The 20,330-nt window shown below is 48.1% G+C and overlaps 1 protein-coding gene across 2 annotated transcripts in view; it reads right to left on the minus strand.

Annotated features, from left to right (window-relative positions):
* RAB11FIP1 (RAB11 family interacting protein 1) overlaps window positions 1-6,152 on the minus strand; it is a 29,913-nt gene extending 23,761 nt beyond the window's left edge. For both annotated transcript variants that reach the window (XM_082680281.1, XM_082680280.1), the window contains exon 1: window positions 5,730-6,152. In XM_082680281.1, the coding sequence (XP_082536407.1) occupies window positions 5,730-6,109 (380 nt within the window). In that variant the 5' untranslated portion in view covers window positions 6,110-6,152. The remainder of the gene's footprint in view (window positions 1-5,729) is intronic.
* Between the last annotated feature and the right edge of the window lie 14,178 nt (window positions 6,153-20,330).

Genomic DNA, 20,330 nt, shown 5'->3' on the forward strand with positions numbered 1-20,330 from the left:
AGAGAAGGTCTTAAATGCCCTTCTATTGCTCCCACGTTTGGGCAGGGCATCTTAATCCTCTGGAGCTAGGCCAGAGTGAGCGTCCCTCCAAAAGTATAGGGTGAGAAGCACAGCTTTCTCGGACGTATGGCAATTAAAATTGGAGCGGCCAAATGGATACCTAAGATTACCGTCCAGGGAGAGGGAGAGTGGTGTCAGCAAGTGCATGTTGGAGTTGATGACCGTTTAATAAGCACGTGTACTGTTAATGTAATCATAACATTTTTTAGTTAATAACTACAATTAAAATGACAGAGATACTATTTAGAAAAGCCTTCCTCTGATGGTAGTTGTGGAAATACAACAGAAGTCTTTGTAACCAAAAGGAAGTTAAGCAAAACAAGGCTCTTTTGTGCGCTCACCTTCCCTGATGTGAGAAACCTTTACATGGTTGACTGACTTGCCTCCAGAGGCGTAGTTTTCATTTACAGGTTTATTTTCCCTCGTGTTATTTATTATTTTTCCTTTTCTTAGTCCTGTAGTCCTCGCAGAAGTGACTCTACCAGCGGGTTGGGGCAACCAGAGAGGTCACATCGGGTTATTACAAAACAAAGGCTTGGCCTGTGTTGAAACTGTAAACACTTGAAGACATACATATACACACCCTGGTTTCAATGGTGTTTCCTGCTCATTCACTCAGCGCACAGGTATCACTGCTGGTGTTGTCTTTGTAATGGTGATCTCACTCTTGTGTCACGGTGACTGCCAGGGAAAGAAACCTGCCACCGTTTCCTGGTTCATTTTCAACAGCAAGTTCTCCTTATTTTGTTTGTTCATTCTTATCACTTCCTCTCACTCACGCCCACCCATACCCAACCCATCACCAGTCAGGCCAACTGAACCTCCGGAATACTTCTGAAATCCACCTACCTCTGTCCGTGACCATGCCTGTCACCCGAGTCCAAGCACCATAATTGGTTGCCTAGATTCCTGCCAGAGCCTCCCACTTCACCTGTCTGATTCCAGGCTAGGCCTGCTCCCAATCTGCTCTCCACCCAACAGCCACAGTGATCTTTCACGAACTGCATCACATCACCCCTCTACTTTCAACACTCAGTGGCTTCCACTGCTCTTCAACGAAGCCCTGCCTTCCTCTTCAGCCTCAATGGATGCAACCTCTCCAGCTTCCCAGGCATTCCTGCCTCAGGGCCTTTGCACAGGCTGCTCCCCCTTCCTCTACCTTTCCCTGGGAAAATTCCTCTTTATCCTTCAGGTCTCTGCCTCAGAGAGGCTACCTGCAATCTCCTTCCTGCTCTTTTCTCTTATGACACCCCGTTCTCTTCCTCCACTGCACTCACCCCAATACAGGATTGTTCATTTATGTGTTCATTTGTTTACTGGCTATCTCCCCCACAAGGCTCTCAGCTCTCTGAAAGCGGGGATCATGTGTGTTTTGTTCATCACTGTTTACAATGTATACCAAGTGCCTCACACATAGTAGGCATCAAAAAATAATTACTAAAAGTATGGATGAACGTTAACAACAAGGGGGAAAAAGGCAGTTAGAACTTTCCCCATGCTAACTGTCTTCTAAATGAAATCATCATCAAATCATATCACGAAAAACAGGAGGGAACATCTTTCACATCGATGGAACTGTGACTTTGAGCCACCCTTCCCCTTCTTAGTCACTCCGTTCCCCTGCTGTGAACAGGTTGGGGTTATTTATCCCAGAACCCACAGATCCCCGTCCTGGACGTGAGCTATCAGGTTCCTACACTGGGTGGGAGGGTTTCTAGTAACGCCCAACGGCATCTTTAGGGGGAATCCCAAGGAAAGAAAAACTTAAGCAGTAACAGCATTGCTCGAATTTTCTAGTCTGTTATAAAAAGCCGAAATGTGCTTAGGAAACCCAGAGGTATAAGTGCAAACACTGACGACTCAGATTTGTGAATTCGAGACCTCTGTGCTCATCTGTCACCTCTATGCCTCCACCTCTCCCAGAAAAACAACTGTCTAGCCCTCCTTAATCACCTGAATTTCCTTTGACAGCTTGTCACTCTTTCTTACTATACTTACAGTTCTTCAAAATGTCTAACCTTTATCAGTATCCAGATCTTTTCACATGCAACCAAATTTCCTCTTGAATCTTCAAGAAATATGAGAAAATGACCCTCCATCAGTCTCTCTTCATATCTGGAAGGCTATCACAGTATCAAGTTTCATCCTATTTACTTACACAATGGCCTTCCAGGCACCAGCCTGAATATTTATTTTAATCTGTCTTTAAAAGATTATTTCTCCCATTTTTATTGCTCTTAGTATCCTAAAAAGATGTTTTGGGGCTTCCCTGGTGGCGCAGTGGTTGAGAGTCCGCCTGCCGATGCAGGGGACACGGGTTCGTGCCCCGGTCCGGGAAGGTCCCACATGCCGTGGAGCGGCTGGTCCCGTGAGCCATGGCCGCTGAGCCTGCGCATCCGGAGCCTGTGCTCCGCAACGGGAGAGGCCACAACAGTGAGAGGCCCGCGTACCGCAAAAAAAAAAAAAAATGTTTTGTTTTGTTTTGTTTTGTTTTCAGTCTAGGACCCCAAACTACATGAGACCGGACAGCAGAGAAATCCACATGCTAGTCACCTGATTCTGCCTCCTCTCAGATTCACGTCTGTTTTATGATCACGGGACTTAACTGATTCCCATTTAACCGGGGCCCAGCTGAGACCCCAGATAAGTACGCACGAGTCGGCCCTCTGTATCCACAGGTTCCACATGTTGGATTCAACCAACCTCAGATCAAAAATATTTGGAAAAAGAAACATTCCAGAAAGTTCCAAAAAGCAAAACTTGGATTCATGCATTGGCAACTATTTATATAGCATTTACATTGTATTTACAACTATTTACATGGCATTTATATCGCATTAGGTATTATAACTAAGCTAGAGATTATTTAAAGTATACAGGAGGATGTGCAGAGGTTATATGCAAATATTAAGCCGTTTTATATAAGGGACTTCAGCATTTGCAGATTTTGTTATCCCGGGGGGGGGGGGCGGTGGAGGTCCTGGAACCAATCACCCTCGGATATGAGGGACAGTTGTATAAGTGCAAAATCAATTCATTTCCATTTTTTCTTAACTAAAGGGGCCAAACACTCTTCCCTGTTAAATGGATCCTATCTATATGTCAGCCTCTGTTTAGTGCTTTAAAGATATGTATCATCACACTAAATTTGAGGTCTGCAAAATCTGAGTCATTACAAAAAGCATATTCTCTTGACTCCAGATACATGATACATGGGGGCTTATTAAGAGAACAAATGAAAATATCAGCACAGTTAGCTCTTAATGCCTTGAGTTTTAGCTTCTGGACCCATGGGGGAAAAAAATCATACTCTAGAGGAGCAACTGTTCTCTGTAGAGATGAACACACATGCACACATTAACACACACATACAAAACTGCAGACCAAGATTTGAGCTTTTGTTTTGGTTTTGGTTTTAATGTCTAAGGTGGAGTCAAACCATTAATAGCTAGTTCAAATGATCTTCCTAGCCCAACCAGTTTCTTTCCGTTGAATTCCCACCTCTCAGTGTATATCTCATGCTCCAAATCACAGCTACCTTGGGCACCCAAGTGATGTACCAGGACATCAGACAGGCTTAGTTTAACTGGGTTTCCCCAGCACCTTGGAAAGTCCCAGCAAGTGACAGGTGGAAAGCTTGCAATTTCACCTACTGCTTAGCAGAGCAAAGAAGGCTTCCTTTGCAGTTATTAAAAATCTATCAACTAAAAAAAAAAAAAAAATCTATCAACTAAGTACCATTTTCCTATAAGCTGATACTCTAAGTGGTCACAAGCTCATATGATAGAGACAGCAGTAATCATCTAAGTTTAGAATTACATCAGAGAGGATGAGAAAAATGGAGATGCGGAGACTGTACCCTTCCTGAAACAGGGAACTTGAGGAGGTTTTCATTCCTCCCAAAGCAGTAACAGAACCTTTTGAATCTATACACGGGGCTCCATTAATCCAGCAACCTGGAAACATCTTATAAACATCAATTAAGTCTGGCCACAAGCTCCATTTATACATAAGGCAACTTGGATGTTTAGAGACCGAGTAGCCTGAAGCCCAGCAATGAGTCAGGGCGAGAGTGGGCACCAGACCCAGGAATCTGGAATCCCCATCTCTGGCAGGAAGATGCTATCTATCTTTCAAGGGAATAAAAGGTTCACAGAAGAAACAGATGGCAGAGACAGACGATAATATCCACACATCTCAGGATGGGACAAGACAAAGGACGGCCAATGGTGCCTAGTTGAAGCTGGAAAGGAAGCCAACCCCAGGCCCCAAATGTCATTTAGTCAAATGGAAAATTAGCATTGCTTCAGCCCCAGCTCAGCAAAGACGCTGCTGCTCACCTTATGGCTTGTAAGTTGATGCCACAAAGATACCCCATCCATCCTCACCTCAAGGCTCTCTCTTTTTATCTGATTTGAGTTCAGAAATGCCTGTTCATCTTTGGCCAGGTAAGAGGAGCAGGTATTACAGTTGCAAGCACCCTACAGAAAGGGGAGTCTGGTAACTTCAAATCCTCTGGCTCTTCCTGTCTCCTTCACAAGGGAAAGCTGAAATACCGTTTATATCTAAAACACACAATATGGATCAGAGTGCTTCGTAAACCACAGGAGTTAGGTGATAACATGACTGCCTTGCATATTTAAGGTCCAGCAAAGTAACCAATTAAGCTAAGCGAGGCTAGTTGTCGGTACACTAGATGAGCATAATCAAATGTTCCCTTCCAAACACCCGCGAAAGAGAACAAATAAATCGGTATCACTTTGGAGTGCACAGGGTTTCGCCCTGCTTTCCCTGCGGGACTCTGATACCCTAAAAGAGAAGTCTTGGGGGCGGGGGGGGGGGGTGCGGTGGCTACAGGTGAGCAGCCATCCCCTCCCCACTACCCAGTAGGACCAGAGAACTTGACAAACTCCGGACAGAAACAATGCTTACTTTTCAGTTCAGCTCGGCCAAGGGCAGGCCCTGGCTCCAGCCATCAATGGGAAATCCTTATTCCTTTGGGGCCCGGGGCAAACACGGTTAGTATTTTTCGGTCTGAAAGTGAAGACCAAACTGTTCTAGCATTCTTGAGGGAGGGGCGGAGAGGAGGGCGGGGCAAATTCTCTTGACCAACCCCTTCGGCGGCTGTGAGGTCGGGTTGGGGGATAGCCCTCCCCAGGCAGCCCGCATTCCCCGTTCCCCAGTCCCCACCGCACTGTAACGCCCCAGCTCAGTCCCTGGGCGAGGCTCTAGGGCCCTAGTGTCAGTGGCTTTCACTGCTCCAGTGGGTCCTCCCTGCGCCCCGGCCCAGCCATTCTCAGCTCAGTGTCCAGTAAAATTAAATACCCAGGAGGCTTTCCACGGAGGCTAATGGGTACATCAAATATACACGCTACTCAACTAAATAAGAGTAATTCGTCAGCCCACAGGTAGTTTCGATTCATCAAAAATTCATTAAGTGATTACTAAGTTCCAGACGCCGAGCGCCGTCCTGCAGATTCAAAAACTCTCCGGGTACCCGAAGCCACACACTTGGGAGAGCCCAGGAAGGTGAAGCTAGGTGAGAATACTAGTACGGGCCGAGGGGATCCCTCTAGAAGGGCCTCGCTCCGTTCGTCCCCTTGGTGGGGACACACTCAAAAGGGTCTCGGCGCCCAGACCACGCGTCCTCGCCCCCGGCCCGCACTCACTGGGTCTTCCTGTGGCCGTGGTCCCGGTGCAGCTCCCGCAGGTCCACCTCGGCGCGGCCCAGGAACTTGTCGAGGCCGAGCAGCGCGCGGTGCAGCACGGTGAGCTGCAGGGTGGCGGCGGCGGCGGCGGGCGCTGCCTCAGCCGACAACAGCGGCGGTAGCTCAAAGGTGGCCTCCTCCCGCCACACGGGCGCGCCCAGGCTGCGCTCCGACACGGAGGTGGCGTACTTCTCCTTGCCCACCTGGATCACTGCGTACGCGTCGCTCGTGCCCCCGGGGCCCTTGGCCCGCAGGCCCCGAGCCTGGAGCACCGTCACCTGCACGTGCGTTGGGGACCACACGGCCCCCGGGCCCCTGCCCGCCGAAGCCGCCAGGGACATGGTGGCTGCGCTGCGGTCCAAACGAAACTGAGAAGATCGCCGCGACCCGCGGCCCCTACGGCCCGCCCCGCCGCGCCGGCCTCTTTAAGGCTTCCGGCCACGCCCCCTCTATGCCTTGCCCCTCCCAGCCCCGCCCCGCCACCCGCCCCACCTGCGGGTGCTGGGCCCGCCTCCTCCGCGCAGGCCGGGCGAGGCTCCAGGGCGCCGAGGACTGGGCGGGCTCGGCGCGGGCGGGGGCGGGGCTTGAAGAATTCGGGTCTGAGAGGTGCTAGGTGAGGGCAGGGGTCTCCGACTGCCAAAGGTCTCCCGGCCCAACCGGAAGTGGCCAGAGCAGCTACTGGGGAGCCACACCTCATTTCCAATCTGGCCTTGCCAACCGGCAGGTGTGTGACCTTGCACAGATTACTTAATATCTTTGGGTCTCAGTTTCTTTATCTGTAAAATGAGATAACAATCACCTCATAGAATTGCTATAAAAAAATGTTACCTGGCACAGGGTGAGTTCCCAATAAACGGTAGCTACAAGGGTAATTATGAATGCGTTCCCAAATTCGTTGCTCTTCCTACTTTGGCCGCGGGGGGCGTTGCTATGGAGGAAAGTGGGTTCGGGGAAGGTGCCAGGTGAGGGAAGAGCGAGGAGGATCTTTTGAGGACCCGAAAAGGAGAAGGGAAAGGCAGGAGGCGCCTGAGACGGCGTAGGAGTGTTCTGTTTTGCCCCGCCCTGACCAAATAAGGTGAGGCCAAGAGGCTAAGTCGGGGAAGGGGATGAAAGGAGGAACTGAAAATGGGATTGCCCAACGGGGCCCTTCCCCGCAGTTACCCTTTTCTCCCTGGCTGGACCCTCTGCAGTCTCTCCTCGCTCTTTATCTCTGAGCTCCCAGTCAGGCACTTTCTCGTTCCCAGTTTCCATTAGAGTGGCTGATTCCCTTCATTCCCAATATGCTACTTCAAAGACTCAAATATCTATTGATCATCAGATTGCAAAGGTCACTTTGAAGGTTTTTAGGTTTTAGAATTAAGGAAAGAGCCAGGGAAGCAGAGAAGTGACTCGTTCAAGATCCTGCAACAGAGCCAGGACTAGAACCCAGGTGTCCTGACTCCCATCTAGTGTTTCTGCTGCATCCTTTGCTTCTTCCAGATCCTCAGAACCCCAATCTTGGATGGCTCAAGGCACTCCTATCTGGACCCCACCCTGATTCTCTCTCCTCTATCTCCTGAGCAAACTGTAGCCCAGATAATCTTCCCACCTCAGGCATGTACTCACTTGGCTGGCCCATGGCGGTCCTGCCCACCTCTCTGCCAACCCATGTCCTATCCACCGCAAGGCTTCACTCAGATTTCTCCAGGGTCTGGCTTCTGATAGCCCTCTTCAGGGCAGGACCGGGTGGTGACTTGTCTCCTCCAGAACCCCCAGCAGAAACCTGGGCAGCCAGTGAGTACTCAGGAAGTGCTACGGAACTGAAGAGTTGGCAGGTTATCCCAGCCAACCATGAGTACATGGTGTTTCCTTTTACCACGTAAGAAATTACAAGACAGACATTATGCCTCAGGTTTGCAACTGAGGGTGGCTGCAGTGTGGGAAAGGCCTATTTACTAGGCCTTGAAATGTTTAACAGTGATCGGAAGCGGAAAGGAAAGGAGGTACCAGACCTGTAAGCGGCAGGAAAGCCTAGCAGAACTCTGTTGATTTGGTGCCATTTCCCTGCTTGACGATCTGTTAACCTCACTCAACCTTATGGCTCCATTCGCTACTGTAAAGATATATTGAGAACTGACCTGGTGCCCAGCGTGTGCTAGGTGCTACAGACCGAGGGCACAAAACCCTTTGAATGAGACCCAGTCCCAAGGCACGCCCTGACAAATGCTGTAAAGGAAGTCCTGTACCAACAAAATGCTTTGGGTGTTTTGAGGATAGAGCAATTTCTCTAAGCTAGTGGATTTTTTTTAAATTTTTTAAAAATTGAAGTATAGTTGTTTTACAATGTTAATTTCTGCAGTACAGCAAAGTGACTCAGTTATACATATATATTCTTTTTTTATATTCTTTTCCATTGTGGTTTACCATAGGATATTGAGTATAGCTCCCTGTGCTACAGAGTAGGACCTTGTTGTTTATCCTTTCTCTATAAAATAGCTAACATCTTAAGCAGGTGGATTTTTATGAAGGACATGGCATTGAGCTGGGCCCTAAAGGATATGCCAGATTTGAAAGGCAGAGAAGGGAGCATGGAGGAAGAGCCTTTCAGGAGAGAACAGAACAGCTAAAGCAGGAGTGTGGAGGTCAGAGTACCCCAGTGGGGCTAGACCGTGGGATACTTCAGGAAGGCGTTGGGGGTAGGTGGTGGAGATAAGGCAGCCCAGGTAGGCCGGGCCAGATCACGCAGACCATGGACACCAGGCCATGGTGTGTATACAGAGCTCTGGACCAGGTGAGCCCGCCTCCAGAGGACTTTGAACAGTGGTGTGATCAGGTTGTAAGGCAAGGTATGACCAGAAGCAGCCCAGCAGCCAATAGCGCGGTAGGTCACAGCCAGACACCCACCTTTGTTTTCACCTGGAGACTGTCTGCCTCCAGCCCCATTCTGCCCCACCCCTGACCCGCCCTTGGTGACTATTCTAAGTTGATGCTACAATAAATAAGGCTGTACCATACTCCCCTCTTGGCTGCTCTGCCTGTCCACTGCTCCACCGCCTCCCAGCCAGACAAAGTCAGAGATCTGCCATCCAAACTGATCCTAGGAGTAAAGTTTTTCATCTCCAGCCTCACCTCCTCTCCCACACACACACGGTTCCCCGGGGGAGACAGAGCCAGGAGTGAAACCCAGAAGGACAGCCCCACAGGCTGAGTATGACACGGAGCATCCCCTCCACTCATGGGAAGGATATGAGGACAGGCGGGGTGCGAGAGGGGAGGAGAAAACAGGATCCCCTGGTGACCTCATGTGTTTGGGTTTCTGTCAGACACAGATAGGCTCTGTGGTTAAAGAGGAAGTGAGAGGTTGGGGGAGGACAGGGCAGCCTCGCCACCTCAGAGAAATCCCGGTCCATATCCTTCTCTCTAGACACTGGACATGGGCAGGGGTTAACTCAGAGGAGTGGGGCTCACCGGAGGCGGGAATGAGAAACTTGCCGGTGGAGAGATGCCAGGAGGTCCAGCACAGGGCGTGCTTGGGAGCTGGCTGATCGCCCTCCACACGCCTCGGGGTGGCTTTTCCCCCTCCCCAGCTGGAGCACACTGTCCCTGAAGGCCTACCTACTGACCGCCCAGAGTCCAAGAGGCTGTCTTCTTCCAGCTTTGTAGACAGACCCTCAGGCCACGTGGGGCAGGGGGTGGACGGGTGGAGCAGGCCCAATGACGAGGGCAAGGTTGGCGCTGGGCCCGCTGACCCCTGGCCGGCTCCCTGAATTCCGGGAGTGTTTGTAAACACCTCCCATGGCCAGGGTGCGGAGGGATGACTGCTCTCTCCTCTTACCCCGCCCCGCCTGGGGCTCTGACTGGCAGAGGAAGGAGTTTCAGCAGACAAGGCACCTGACAGGTTCAACTGGAAGGGTCAGCCACCTGTCCTCCTCCCAAAGCAGCAGGGCGGAGAGCACCTGGGCCCGGGCCTCTTGCCGGGCGGCGCTGGGCCTCGCTGTGGAGTCTCTAGCACAGATATGCTCTTAGGCTCATCCGGGAAGGTTTCCCCTCTAAGACATGGTGCAGAGCCAGACTAGACGGGAGACAGGGCCTGTGGAGGGGGAGGCGTCACTGCCCCGCCAGCGGCCAACCTCCCTACGGCCCCTCGACATCCCCCAGCTGCAGACACACGACCTCAGAGATCATCCTGGCGACTCTGGAGGGGCCCACATGCTCCCCCGAGGGAGGAAGAGAAAGGGCCTGGTAGGGCTGCCTGTCAGCCTGTTCTCCTTCGCCCCAGTCTCTGGGGGGTAGCGACAGCCTTCCACGCACATGACTCATTCACTGGGGCTCTGCTTAAACAGCCCTCTGGCTGCTCCGGTCCAGCTGCCTCTGCCTCCTCCGGCCCACTCGGTTGGCCAAGATTCCCTCCAAGGAGCAAGGGCTTCCTGCTTCTTCATGGAGTCAGTGAGCACCAGGCTCTTTCCTGTGCCCCAGGGGCTGTGGCAGTGAAGAGGTTGAAAGCATGGCCCAGCGGACAGAGGAGGGTCTCAACAAGAGGATGGCTCAGCCATCTCCCTACAATCTTGGTGACAGTACTGCTTTGTTTAATGAAGCTTGCCTCACAGATTACGCAAAGGCATTGCCTTTCCAACTTGTCAGGTCCCTTCAGAGAAGGCTCCTGAATCCCACAGCTGAAAAGCTCTAGGGAATGTGCAGCCCTCACCTTCCCACTTTCTGCCCAAAGCTTTCCCTCCCGCCGCTCCCATTCAGAACTGCTGCCTTTTCCTAGCTATTTTTTTTCGGGGGGCGGACACGGAGGGGGGTGGCCAGGTCACATGCAGGATCTTAGTTCCTCCACCAGGGATCGAACCCGTGCCCCCTGTAGTGGAAGCGCAGAGTCTTAAGCACTGGACCGCCAGGGAAGTCCCCCTAGCTTATTTCTTGTACTCGGAGTCAGCACTGGTTTTACTCACTTGCCAGCAGCTCGAAGGCAGGAAAAATGTGGTCCTCACCTTTGCCTGAACCATCTCCCAATTCCTTGCCAATGGAAGGCAGCTCAAGTTAGGTAGAAGAGACAAAAAGGACTCTTGAACCTTCAACGTTAGTCCATTTAATCCCTGCTACCGCCACCTCCAGCACTGCCCTGTATTACTGTCTTTTTAAAACATAAGGTTTAGGACTTCCCTAGTGGTGCATTGGTTAAGAATCTGCCTGCCAATTCAGGAGACATGGGTTCGAGCCCTAGTCCGGGAAGATCCCACATGCCGCAGAGCAACTAAGCCTGTCTGCCACAACTACTGAGCCTGCTGCACTCTAGAGCCCACGACCCACAACTACTGAGCCCGTGTGTCACAACTCTGAAGCCCGGGTCCCTAGAGCCCGTGCTCCGCAACAAGAGAAGCCACCGCAATGAGAAGCCCACACATCACAACGAAGAGTAGCCCCCGCTCACCGCAACTAGAGAGAAAAGCCCGCGCACAGCAACAAAGACCCAACGCAGCCAAAAATAAATAAATTAATTAATTAATTAAATTATAACGTTTATACTTTCTGAGTATAAAAAACTACATGTTCATCATAAGAGCCATTTTCCACCTTTCCAGAATCAACTTCATGGCACAGAGGGGCAAAGTAGAAGTTTTGAGTGTTTACTCCTCCTTGAATTCTCGCATTGGAAGCTGCCCCTCAAGATGTTGTTCTCTTCCTGGCATCTCTCAGAAAAGCCATGAGCCTCCACTTTCTCAACCGCTGCCCCCCCCGGACCACTGGGGACCCCACCACAGCAGAGCCGGCCAAGAGGAGGATGTAAACAACCCCATCAACATTTTACTCCTCTTCCCTTTTGATGCCACGACACATGGCACAGGGCTGATGGCTACGTGGACTTTTGACACCCTAAGGAATCGTGACGTAGACCCGGAAGCTTCAAGCCAAGCCCAGCGCTTGATGCTTGGCAGGGTCCAAGGGAGAGCACCAGAATAAAGCCCTTCCACTGCAGGGAGAATGGGTTTGATCCCTGGTTGGGGAACTAAGATCCCACATGCCAAGCGTCACAGCCAAAACAAAAAAAAGGAAGAAAAGTGTTTATATAACATAGGAACAGATTTTATTTATTTATTTATTTATTTATTTATGGCTGTGTTGGGTCTTTGTTGCTGCTTGCGGGCTTTCTCTAGTTGCAGTGAACAGGGGCTACTCTTCGTTGTGGTGTGCAGGCTTCTCATTGCAGTGGCTTCTCTTGTTGCAGAGCACGAGCTCTACACATGCGGCCTTCAGTAGTTGTGGCTCACGAGCTCTAGAGTGCAGGCTCAGTAGTTGTGGCGCACGGGCTTAGTTGCTCTGCAGCATGTGGGATCTTCCCAGACCAGGGCTCGAACCCGTGTCCCCTGCATTGGCAGGCGGATTCTTAACCATTGCACCACCAGGGAAGCCCAGGAACAGATTTTTTAAAACAAACTTTATTATAGCATTACAGCATGGCTATAATCAAGGAAAGAAAAATGTACTGTAAACATTATATGCAGAAAAGTACACAAAAGTTTCCAGCCTTGTGAAATTTCACCATCCAGATCAAGAAATAGAACAGGACCAGCACCTGCGGAAATTTCCCCTTGGTTCACCGCCAGTCACTAGGCTCCCCTCCTTTCGAAAGGTAACCACTACCTTGACTTTTATCCCCAAAGATTAGTCTTGCTATTTTTGAACATTATGTAAATGAATCATATATTAGGTATTTGTTTGGGATCTGGCATCTTTACTTTTTTTTTTTGTCTCAGCTGTGCTGCACAGCATGCAGGATCTTAGTTCCCCGGTCAGGGATCAAACCTGTGTCCCCTGCAAAGGAAGTGCAGAATCCTAACCGCTGGACCGCCAGGAGATTCCCCAGGGTCTGGCTTCTTTCACTCAGTATTATGTTAGGAAATTCACCAGTGGTGTTCGTGCAGCAGTAATGTATTCATCTTTATTGTTTTGTAGTATTCCACAGTATGACTATACCACAACCTATTTTTCATTCTACAATTGGACTCCTGGCCTCCAGAACTGACAACGAGAGAATAAATTCCTGTTGCTTTAAACCACCAAGGACGGCAGCCACTGGAAACAGGCCTATTAGGAATAAATTTGCTGTCCATTCTCATATGTCTTTGGGTACACATGCATAAACATACACACACACCTAAGCATGGAATTGCTGGGTCACAGGGTGATTATATGTTTAGCACTGAGAGAGCACCAGATCATTTTCCAAAGTAGTGATACCAATTTCTACTTCCATCCACAATGTCTGAGAGATCTTGTTTCTCCACATCTTTGTCAACCGTGGTATTGTCAGTCTTTCCTATTTTGTTCTTCTGGTGGCTGTGAAGTGGTTTTAATTTGTATTTCCCTGATAACTAAGGGGCTTGTGTGCTTGTTCATTGACCATCTGGATATGGTCTTTTGTGATATGCCTATTCGTTTCTTTTGTCCGTTTTTGTTTTCTGTTGTCTGTCTTATTGATTCACAGCGTACATATAATATATTGCGTATATTATACCTTTGTCCAAAAAAATCTCAGGCAAATATCCTCTCCCACTCTGTGGCTTGCCTCTTCACTCTCTTAGTGGTGTTTTGGGTGAAAAGAAATTCTTACATTTAATGAAATCTGAGTTATCAATTTTTTATGGTTAGCGCTTTTGTGTCCTGTTTAAGAAAACTTTCCTGCCTCAAAGTCATAAATGCAGTCTCCTTTATAATCCTCTAGCAGCTGTACTGCTTTACTTTCACATTTAGGTTAGCAATCCATCTGGGATTAACTTTATTGTGAAAAGATAATTCTCCAAAATAAGATAAAACCATGACTCATACAGATATAAAAATGAACACATCTTAAATTTTTATTTAATTTATTAAGAAGGAAAGGTGGCAAGGTGTTTCAGCCTGTTCCAAGGTGAATCCGAAGAATAGACTCACGTATAGATCAGGAATATTGAAATAGGGACTTCCCTGGTGGTGCAGTGGAGAAGACTACCTGCTCTTACTGCTGGGGGCCCAGGTTCCAGCCCTGGTCAGGGAACTAGATCTCATGTGCATGCCACAACTAAGAGTTTGGATGCCACAACTAAGAGTTTGGGTGCCACAACTAAGGAGTCTGCCTGCTGCAACTAAGACCCGGTGCAACTAACTAAATAAATTTTTTTAAAAAAGGAATATTGAAATAAATGTGCAAACTGAGGCAAAACTGGTTTTTCCACGGTTGAGGGTGTGTTCCTCCACCAGACAGAATTTATTTTTATGAGCTTGGCACTGCTATCAGTTATCTACAAGTTACAGAGGTTTTTTGGGTTTTTTTTGGGGGGGGGGTGGTTCTTTGGCTCCGCAGCATGGCATGCGGGATTGAACCTGGGCCACAGCAGTGAAAATACTGAGTCCTAAAAACTGGGCCTCAAGCAACCTCAAATTTTGATTGAAATTGCATTGAGTTTGTAGATTAATTTTGGGGAAATTTGACATCTTTACAATATTGAATCTTCCAAACAATGAGCAGGCTGAACTGCACTTAAACCATCCTATAGAGCATTTATAAAGTAAGGAGGACCTCGAGGTCTATCATCATGAGATATTTTTATTAAGCATAATTAAACATTCATATTGTACTGGGAATGATCTTTATAATGGTTAATCCAAAAACAGAGTAAGATCTTCTTCTGAGAATTTACATCCAAGAGAAAATAAATGAATACAGGTAAACGTATTTGATGATACTTTCCAAAAATTTATAAAGAAAGGGAGAAATGGTTATATGTGTCAATGGTCCTTGACTAGATCTTTCTTCTCATATAGGAAGACAAACAAAAACTTCTTACAAGTTGTGAAAAACTTTGTGTAGAAAATAATTTACAAACAAATGTAAAAATGAAACCACCATCGGTGCTGTGGAGCTATCTCTTGTCAGCATTTTTCAAGTGGTTTTGACTATCACTTCTCCATCAAATACAGTCAGTCTCCTCAGGACCTACAGGACCTAATACTCTAAATTTCTCTGAGAGTAACATCTGGAGGATGAGTAGAAGTTAAGTGGGTGAAGAATGGTCCGAGCAGAGAAAGCAATACGTGCAAAGGCCCTGTGGCAGGAAAGAGCAAGTGATGGGAGGCATTGTAAAAAAGGCCAACTTGACTGGCTCTAAAGAGCAAGGCCAATCATGGTGTGAGAGGAGGCCGGAAGAGTGCTAGGATACACACCGTACACAGCCTCAGAGGCCATGGCAAGAACACTTTTCTTAGGGTCAGATTTGTGTTTTGAAAAGATCACTGGCTAGAGTGGAAGACAGATAAAGGTAGGGCTGTGCATGGGTCAAGGGAGGCTAGTTAGAAGGCTATTTCATTAGTGCCAGTGAGAAGTTATGGCAGGTGGACTGAGTAGTAATGGTGGAGAAGGAGGGAAGGGAATGCAGTCTGGAGACTGCAGACAGTAATTAAATACCTACTCTGTGCCATGCACTGTTCTAGGGCTCGAAGATACAGCAGAAAACAAGACAGGCCAGGTGCCCGCCCTCAGGGAGATTATAACCTGGCTCTAGTTTCCTGGCTTGCATAACTGTGTGAACAATGATGCCATTAACTGAGCTAGGGAACACTGGAAGAAGGACTGGGTTCCATTTTGGACATGCTGAGCTCTCGGTACATTTGAGACACCCAAGAGGATGGTAAACAGACTGGTGGATATGTGGGTCTGGAGCTCAGAGGAGAGGTCTGGACTGGAAATGTATTTCCTTCATCAGACGTAGAATCAAGCCAAGGGTTCCCTATGAGGCTATTGTGGGAAAAAATGACTTTAAAGTTCTTAAAAGCCCTGCTCTTTCACAGAAAGGATGAAAGTTGGCTTCATCTTTACCCTGAGGCTGCATTTTCATGACAGCACCATATATTTAATTCCCCCTCCCCAGGCCCTTTATAAATCTGAGAACACTTAGCTACCTGTAAACACTGTCATGAACGCTCTATACTTCCTTGAAATTCTACCCGCAATATATACCAATTGATATAATGAATACAACGTGATTATTTTTACTCTGTTAATATGATGGATTATCTTCATGGATTTTCAAATATTGAACAAGCCTTACACCACTGGAATAAACTCCGTTTGTTTGTAGTGTATACTTTAAAATATATATATTGCTGGAAAAAAAGCTGGAAGTAGTACAAGAACTCATCCCAAATAACATCATCCTTGTCTACTGGATACTTGGAATACAGTGGAAAAAATGGCATGTATGTGAACGGGCAGCTGCTACGTATCTATACACATGTATATATATACCCACTATATACCTGTATACATGTAATTTGCTTGTATTTACTGATAACTTTCCTTATTTGTGTTACTATTATTTTTTCACACATAGTGATCCTGAACTCCTTTTTAAATTGTAACAATGTTGATCAAAGTCTGCTTTATATTAGAATTATTTAACCATGTCTATCCTTCATGAACTTCTAAAGGGTAGGACCAGGAATTCCATAGCATCCGGTTAGGATTCGGTGCTTTCACTGCCGTGGCCTGGGTTCAATCCCTGGTTGGGGAAGTAAGATTCCACAAGCTGCACGGTGCAGCCGGAAAAAGAAATAGATAAATAAAGGGTAGGACCACATCTAAATTTCACTGTTTCCCCTAATTCTGCATTCAATGGATGGATGGACTTACGTTTCTTCTCCCTTAAGACACATTCATTCATTCCATCTACTAGCGGTCAGATTTGCTTCCATACATACCTTAAGACACCCGTGACCAACAGCTAAAATTGTATACATAACACAAAGAATCATTCCTCTATTACTTTAATCCCTAATTCTATTATCTTGTATGTGTATATATGTATTATGTGTCTGTACGTATATATATATATCATCTACTTCTGTAAAGAAAATTCCAGGTACAGTTACAGTTCTGTTAGATGTGAAAGAGGTCAATATGGGTGGTGAGGTGAGGAAACGGGTGGTCTGGGAATCAACAGGCATCAATCTTAGTGTAGACACTTTAGCTCTGGGACCTTCAGCAAGTCATCTAGTCACTTCCAGCCTCAGTACTCTGCAAGGATGGTGTTAAATGATCTCTATGATCTTACGTCTCTAAAATTCTTTGAAATCCACTTGGATGGTAAAAATGACTTTTCAACACTGAGATGCCCCTGACCACAGGCCTTTGGGCGAAACACCTCAGAGAAAGCAGGGAACTACATCTAAGTATTTGGTATGGCTACATTCAGCTTTTAAGACTGGAGGGAAAAGTGTGGGTTAAAACTGAAAGCCAGGGTTGGTGCTGGAGGTTACGAAACATCAGCCGGTTTGAAAGTGATCCTAGGAAGGTAAGGACCACCTGTTGAGGAAGGAGATGGTAGGCCCTGCAGTTTGAGAATTGCTTAGGTTTGTCACGAGTATAAGAAAACAACAGCTGCCCTGATCGGCTTCTGTATGAAAGTTGAGGCCATCGTGCGGTGCCTCGCTTTGACAGGAACAGCCCTGAAAGGGGGTCATTCCAAGTGTCAAGGGAAGCAGATGCTCAGATAGAAAATAGAACCAGGAGAGGGTTGGGGACAAGGAAATTCCCTCTTTCTGTCTAGACCTTGCTCTCTTAGCTTTAGACTCGGAAGAGGTGTGTGCATATATCCTAAGATGGTAGCACTGTCCTGAGGCAGACTAGAGAGTAGGGAAGAGGGACCCCACTAATGGAAAATGAAATAAAAATTCGTAGCCGTCACTAGTTTCCTGTAACTTTCTGCTTCCGTTTTGCTTATCCCATGGTCTTTTCGGAAGTCATTTCAAATGTTCCGACCTTCTGGGTTTAGAGCTTTAGAAGCTCTGCAGGGAGCTCTAAGGGAAAGGTCATGAGTCCACAGCAGCAAAATGGTTACAGGACGCAGCATCCCCAGGCTCCACCCTACCCTAACGCTTGACGGTAACAGCAGCAGCCCTAGAAAGATGCCAGGGAGAGGCCTTAGGAACGCCAGGGGTCAAAGTCAAGACTGTGCATTTCTATTGCCTTTTTTCATAAGGAGACCCTCTCTCTGCTGTCAGTCGTAGAAGATTCTGGATGTTATGGTGATTAAGGGATGGAGTCATTTTCTTTCTTTTTTTTTTTTTAAGGATCTTTCTTTTTTATTGAGTTATGTATTTATTTTTGGCTGCCTTGGGTCTTCGTTGCTGCATGCAGGCTTTCTCTAGTTGCGGCAAGCAGGGGCTACTCTTCATTGTAGTATGTGGGCTTCTCATTGCGGTGGCTTCTCTTGTTGTGGAGCACGGGCTGTAGGTGCGCGGGCTTCAGTAGTTGTGGCTCGCGGACTCTAGAGCGCAGTCTCAGTAGTTGTGGCACACGGGCTTAGTTGCTCTGCGGCACGTGGGATCTTCCCGGACCAGGGCTTGAACCCATGTCCCTTGCATTGGCAGGCGGATTCTTAACCACTGCGCCATCAGGGAAGCCCTGGAGTCATTTTCTTATATTAGCTCAAGGTTCAGCCACTATCAGAACATCTAACCTTTTAGAGCCGTGTTTTTCTATTTCTTTGTACCCTGACCTGTTTCCAAAAGGATTTAAGGCTGCTTACAAAACCACATAATGGAGTTAAAGAGCATAAATTAGAATAGCAGGGGAAAGGCGAGGCAGAGGAAAAACAAGGGTGAGGGCATGAAAGTGTGCTAAGAGTGAGCGGCAGCCCATGGAGCCCCAAAGGCACACTGGGCTCTGTCCTGTTGGGCTTTTAAAACTTGCTGAAGCTGTCAAACCAGTGTTGTTTTCATTCCCCAGAATCCTGTCATTGTTGGGGACAAAGCCCAGTGAAACAATCAAATCCGGATTCCCAGGACAGAAGGAGACCTCTTACCTAATCCGATGCCCTAACCCACGTGGAAAGCACTGCAGTTCACCGACCAGTCCCTGTGCATGCTTTCTGGAACCTGCACTCGCTGGACCAAAGCCCGACATTTAAAAATACATTTAAGGAGATGGCTTTCAAGTGTTTGCTCTGTTTTACTTCAGCGTTGCAGAATCCTCAGAGCAGTTTGAACTTCCTACGAAAAGGGGGGCTCCTAGGACCAGGGGGAGCAGGCAGGACCATCGAGGTCACCCCTAAGCTGGGTAGAGGGTGAGTCAGCCTGGCTGGTGGAGGGGGGTGTGAGAACACCTCTAAATTTCCTTGCCCCTCCCAGACAAGCTGCAGGTGGCCACCACCCAGGACTTCACCTGAACCGCATTCCAAAGACATCTGCGATGCCTACACACGTGGGAAGTACACCTGAGAGCAGATCTCGGGCCTCCTTCTCCCTGGGGCCGGGTGAGGAGTTCTTTAGAGGTCAAAGAGGAAGAAGATTCCCATCTCCCCCACCCTCCTCTGTACTGGCAGATGGAAGGAGAGAGTTACCAGGCCAGAGCTGCCCAACTTCTCAAGTTTAAAATTCAGGGTTCTTCTTCCCTGCTCCCAAGTTTGCTAAACAGCACCACCTACTGTCTCAGACGTCAGGAAACGGGAAAGAGCCGACATGGGTGAGCCTTGCAACGTGCCGTTGATAGAGTAGAATGAGTTTCCCTCCCAGTGCGCCCCTGAGACCCTCGGGAAAAAGCAGAGGCAGAGAAGGACATCCCACAGGCCAGCTTTACACCCTCTCCTCCCGGCCTACCCCACTCCAACCTCCCCTCCACCAAAACCCACCAATTTCCCATAGCTTTATGCTAATTCCGTCCCCAGCACCACATCGACAATCCCTCGGACACCAACATACCATTCATTGATAAGACAGGTCCTAAACCCAAATTCCGTCATTGAGCTTCTGTACTTCCTGGTAGGAAGGGGAGGTTAGCGGCTCAGGGTCTGATAAGGTAGACCCCCTAAAAGTTCTCATGGATGATGTGTTGTTGCCCAGTAACTTCTTTTTCGGTAGTGGTAAAACGCACATAGTATAAAATTTACATGTTTTAAAAAAAATTTTATTGGAGTATAGTTGATTTACAATGTTGTGTTAGCTTCTGCTGTACAGGAAAGTGAATCAGTTATACATATACATTTATCCACTTGTTTTTATTTTCCCCTATAGGTCATTACAGAGTATTGAGAAGAGTTCCCTGTGCTATACTGTATAAAGTTTACATGGTTTGGGCTTCCCTGGTGGCGCAGTGGTTGAGAGTCCGCCTGCCGATGCAGGGCACACGGGTTCGTGCCCCGGTCCGGGAAGATCCCACATGCCGCGGAGCGGCTGGGCCCGTGAGCCATGGCCGCTGAGCCTGCGCGTCCGGAGCCTGTGCTCTGCAACGGGAGAGACCACAAGAGTGAGAGTCCCGCGTACCGAAAAAATAAATAAATAAATAAATGAAGTTTACATGGTTTAAGTTGTACCGTCCCGGAGCGCTAAGGACATTAGCTTCTCGTGCAACCAAACTCCAGAGCGCTTTTCATCTTGACCCCAGTACCATTTTCAACACTCTTCTCCCCCCAGTTCTAACCTTCTCTTCTCTGTCTCATAGCTCAAGTTCTTCTTGATTGCCATTCGTATTTTTTTCATTGACACCATAAAACCCTGTGCGAGGGCCCGGGAATCCTGCCCGGCAGAGGTACCTGTCTTTGGCTCTAA

The sequence above is a fragment of the Grampus griseus genome, assembly GCF_964374135.1.
Source record: "Grampus griseus genome assembly, chromosome: 21".
NCBI classification, from domain to species: domain Eukaryota; kingdom Metazoa; phylum Chordata; class Mammalia; order Artiodactyla; family Delphinidae; genus Grampus; species Grampus griseus.